The sequence below is a fragment of the Echinops telfairi genome, unplaced genomic scaffold, assembly GCF_000313985.2.
Source record: "Echinops telfairi isolate 266 unplaced genomic scaffold, ASM31398v2 ScPeMD7_7457;HRSCAF=8495, whole genome shotgun sequence".
NCBI classification, from domain to species: Eukaryota; Metazoa; Chordata; class Mammalia; order Afrosoricida; family Tenrecidae; genus Echinops; species Echinops telfairi.
In genome coordinates, this window is record NW_022111357.1 from 22,658,035 (window position 1) to 22,662,921 (window position 4,887).

General features: G+C 57.3%; 1 protein-coding gene across 1 annotated transcript in view; it reads right to left on the reverse strand.

The window, feature by feature from the left end:
- Positions 1–4,887, reverse strand: part of EPHA8 (EPH receptor A8) — a 26,088-nt gene that overhangs the window by 18,890 nt on the left and 2,311 nt on the right. Inside the window, exon 2 of the mRNA XM_004705367.3 lies at positions 3,442–4,105. Coding sequence (XP_004705424.2) covers positions 3,442–4,039 — 598 coding nt within the window. The 5' untranslated portion in view covers positions 4,040–4,105. The remainder of the gene's footprint in view (positions 1–3,441; positions 4,106–4,887) is intronic.

A 4,887-nucleotide genomic window follows, 5' to 3' on the forward strand; every position in this document is an offset into this window, starting at 1 on the left:
TCTCTCTCTCTCTCTCTCTCTCTCTCTCTCTCTCAGAGAGAGAGACTCGTAGTGACCCTATATCCCTATATGGCAGGGTAGAACTGCCCCTGTGGGTTTAAGACTGTCGCTCTTTACAGGAGTAGCAAGCTTCGTTTTTCTCCTGAGGAGCAGCTAGTACTTTCAAACTACTGAGCTTGCAATTAGCAGCCCAAAGCCTAACCACTACACCACCAGGGCTCTCTTTCTCTCTCTATGTATATATGTATACTTATACACCCATGTACATGTGGGCGTAAAATATAAAACTCAAAACTAAACTGCCATCGAATGGATGCCGACTCATGGAGACCCTATATGACAGGGTAGAACTGCCCCTGTGAGTTCTGAGATTGTTACTTTTTCTAGGAGTAGAAAGCCTCTTCTTTCTCTCCAGGAGTAGCTGGTGGTTTTGAACTGCTGACGTTGCGGTTAGCAGACTCAAACCTAACCCTATATATGGAAATACATGTCTATGTGTATATGCATATGTATACATATGTGTGTACACACACACATCTTAGTGGTTGGTATAGGTTGAAGATGCTGAAGCCATCCTAACTCCAGGTACCTGTGAAAGGGGAAGTGGCTGTTCTCAGTTCCCGTGAGTGACACTGGGGGGGTGGTTGTCTTATAAACAAGGAGGACACGCACATAGCAGATGCACCCACAAAGCAAGGGACACCAAGGCTGAGTGCCACGAGAAGCAGGGAGCAGGCATGGGGCAGCCTCTTTCTGGCTCCAGAAGGACCCACCAGCACCAACATGGACACCCTGACTGGGACGTCCAGCCTCCGCAACTGTGGTTCTGTATCACCCAGTCTGGGGACAATAACACACCTCAGGAGCTGTCATGAAGAAGAGGAACAGCTCCACTCCACGGGAGCTCCGAGAGGGCAAGACCTCCCGGCCTGGGGCACAGCAGATGCCAAGCCCAATGGGCCGGCACATGGCACCTGGCCAACACCCAGAAAATGCCGCCAAGGTGCTCTATGGGTATGAGGGGGTGCTGGGACCTGGTTCTCACAGGGAGAGTGAAAGCTTTGGCTTAGGCATGACGTGAGACAGCCCTGCTTCAGGGACTGGCCAGACCCCGCACCACACCTCCCCTCCCCATCTGTGAAATGGAAGGAATGTTGCAGTGCCAGGAGGGCTGCCGGTTATGGCGACCATGCAGAAGGGTGCTGAGAAGTCCGGGCTTCCTCCAGAGAAGCACCAGGAGAGACTGGGGGGCCCAGCAAAGCAGGCTGCAGAAGAAAAGTGAATCTGGAACAACCAGGGCCCCCAGAGAGGTGAAGACCCATAGCAGTTGGGGGAGTAAGGAAAGATTTCATACAGAAACCAGAGAGCCTGAGGGGAGGTGGGGCCTGGAAAGGGGCCGGGGACAAGACTGAGGACCTTGGGTCTAGGGATCTGTGGGCTAGACAGCTCCTAACCTGGACTGAACTGGATTCTGTAAAAAGCTGTGGCGTCCATGCGGGCTGGTGCCTGGCAACCCCATGTGTGGCACACTGGAACTAAACCATCATGCTTCCAGTCTTATAACAGGGGATCCCCAGGCTTTTCTTCCACACTGCCCAATGGATTCAAATTGCTACTCTTGAGGTTAGCAGGCAAGTACAAGCCATTCACATTGCCTTTGTGGTGGTGGTGGTGGGGCTCGTCCTGCAACCTTGGACAGAGGGATGGGTCCTTATAGCTTCAGGGTCTGTGTGTTACCAGTGAAAGGCTAGGATATTCCTAGTGGCTGTCAGGGTCCCTGTCCCAGTTTTCCCTGAGAATGCCTGGGGACAGGTCACAGGCTTCTGATCCCTATGTGGAAGATTCCCCTCCCCTGCACCCCATCATGCTGGGGAGCCAACGGTCCCACTGGTCAGCCTTCCCAGTGCCGGGGTGGGGGGTGGCGGGGAGGCTGACACATGTGCAGCCCCTGGGGAGGTCAGAGAAGGGCAGGAAAGCCAGACTGATCTCAGGGACAGCGGGGACACTGTCTGCACTCCGTCTCCTGATGGTTCCTGCTCTCTCTGACCTGCTGGCTGCACTGCCCCCACAGAGAGGCCTGCTGACCACAGCCACATACTTACATGCACATACAGGCACACAGGCAAACACACCGGCATGTTCACATATACACTGTGCATATGCAGGTGTGTACGCACAAGCACACATACACATGCACATAGCCTGGGGTCTGTGCTCACCCAAGCACAGGCATGTCCCCTGCTGTCACCTAGGCACCCCAGCAGGACATCTCAGCTATGCCGTGTGGTAGCCCAGTACTCCCAGCTGTCCCCCTTCCCAAGAACCATGTCCTCACCCACAAGTATCAGGGTGAGTCCCCCTGATGTGGTCCCAGTGTCCCAGTGACAACCCTCCAGGCTACACAGTGCTCTCTGGGTGGCCCTGCCTGCAGACCACCACCACCACCACCACCACCACCACCACCACCACCACCACCACAGACTCCTGGATCCAAACCACAGCTCTGCCACGTCCTGACGGTGTGGCCCTGTGCATCTGTTTGACCTCTCTGTGTCTCACCTTCCTCCTCTATTAAAAAGACAAAACAATACAGGACAATAAGTGTTTCTATGTCATAGGGCCCGCCACTAGTCTGCCAGGGTCCTAATGTGACGCTCATGAAAGCTGCAGGCAAGAGCTCAAGCGACACTTTGCACTGGAAAAATCTGGGGAGACCTCTCTGAAGTGTCAAAGAGCAAAGAAGTCACTTTGAGAACTGAGGTGCGCCTGAGCCAAGCCTGATATTTCCAGGCACCTCCTCTGCCGGCAAAGGTTGGATGCTGAGTCAGGACGGCTGGAGAAGGTCCCCTGCATCTGAATTGCGGGGCTGGGTGAGAACATCGACAGTGCTAGGGGCACCCAGAAAACCAACACCCCTGTCTTGGAAGACGCACAGCCAGCGTGCTCCCTCGATTGAGGATGGCGAGGCTTCGTCTCACGTACTTAGACCTGTTGTCAAGAGAGACCAGTCCCTACCGAAGGACATCAAGCGTGGCAGAAGGTCAGCGAGAAAGAGGAAGACCAGCAAGGAGACAGACTGACATGGTGGCTGCAGCAATGGGCGCAAGCGTAGCCGTGACACCGTAGATGGCGATGGCGCAGGGCTGGGCAGTTCTCTGGTCCACAAGGTCACTGGCAGTTCGCACTGACTTGGTGACCCCCCTAACAGCATGCCATGGTTACGGGGATTCAATGGGCTGATACTTGGAAAGTGCTTAGCTCGGTGCCTGGCATAGTTGGCTGGTAGGTTGCTCCCTAGCCCAGTACCTTCCATCCCACTGGTGTCCTTGGCAGGACCCTCCACAGTGCCCACGGAGCTGGCTCCCTGCCTGGAGCCTGTTGCCCACCTGCCTAGCGCACACACACGGTCTGTGCGCCGGGCCCCCAGCCTGGCATACTCACCCACACAGGCATCTCGGCGCTCCTCATAGCCGGCGCTGCACACGCACTTGCCGATGGGCACGAGCCACTCGCCCTCGGCGCTGCAGTACATCTTGGGCGTGTCCCGCTCCTCGGAGTGCCGCACGCACTGGCCCCGCACCTCCACCAGCGAGGACGAGTCCGCCCCGGTCACAGCTTCCGAGAAGGCCGCCAGGTTGCGCACCATGGCCGGGCACTTCTTGTAGTAGATGCGGAGGGAGAGGATGGCGAGGCAGGCGCCGATGTCCTGGAAGGCCAGGTAGAAGCCACGCTTGCTGAGCGGGCCCACGCCACGCACCTCCGTGTTAAGCTTGAGGCGCCGCACCCCCAGGTCCGCGCCCGTGAAGCTCTCGTCGGCGGCAATGGTGTCGATTTTGAGGAACTGGCTCTCCTGTGTGCTGGCGCCCAGGTCTCGGTCCGACTCCAGGTAGTGCAGGTTGAAGGTCTCCTTGCAGGTGCCCAACACGCCGGGCATGCTGTTGCAGTCCCGCAGGGTGAACTTGATCTCGGCGTAGACACGCCGGGCACCATCCCGGGGCACCCAGCTGGTGCGCAGCCAGTTGTTCTGGTTGGGGCTCATCACGTTGCACACCTGGTAGGTGTGGATGGGCCGGAAGGACTCGTCCACCTCGTTGATGGAGTCCCACTGGGGGCAGAAAGGACATGGCCGGCGGACTGTGTCAGCATCCCTCACATTAGCCAGGTGCCCTTGGACATGCAGGGAACGAAGCCTAGAATGCTCTCTACCGGCACCTCCAGGTGTGGCTCAGGGAGTCCCCTCATCCTCTGGGGAGTGGACTCTTAAGGGCTCTGGGTGCAGCAGGAGGGGATAGGCAGAGGTCTATTTCCCTTGATTTGCTTCATCTAATAAGCATCTATGTGCAAGTACCCTGGAACTAAACCTCTGACTTTGGTTTACGGAGGAGTGCTGACGACTACACCATGCTCCGGGACCCCAGGGGGTCAAGCTCGCACCACAGCACTAACGTGAGGACCACGGGCAGCTCAGGCCTCTCCCTGCCTTGCCCCAGCCCCTCTGCCTGACTTCCTCGAGGTCAGCCAGCCAGGCTCCACTATCCAAGCCCACCTCTGTAAAACAGGGCTCTAAGAGGCCTGAGAGGCTGCAGTGTGAACACACCTGCCAAGGGGCTCACTACCGCCACAGGGCGGATCCGGCCCCGAGCAGCCAGAGCCTCCTTGGACCGGCAGCACCAGCCTCCAGGGACCTGGGAAAGAAGTCCTGCTCTTCAGAGGGCGCCAGGACATCCCGGTTCCCGCCCCAAGGATCTCCATCCTGTGCACCCCGGGCCTCTGGGCAGCACAGCATTACACTGGGGTTAAAGTCATTGTCACAATTAATGGAGCACCAAAGAGCTGCCCAGCTGCTCCCTGTCTGATTGCTGCCAGGGCCCCAGATAAACTAATCAG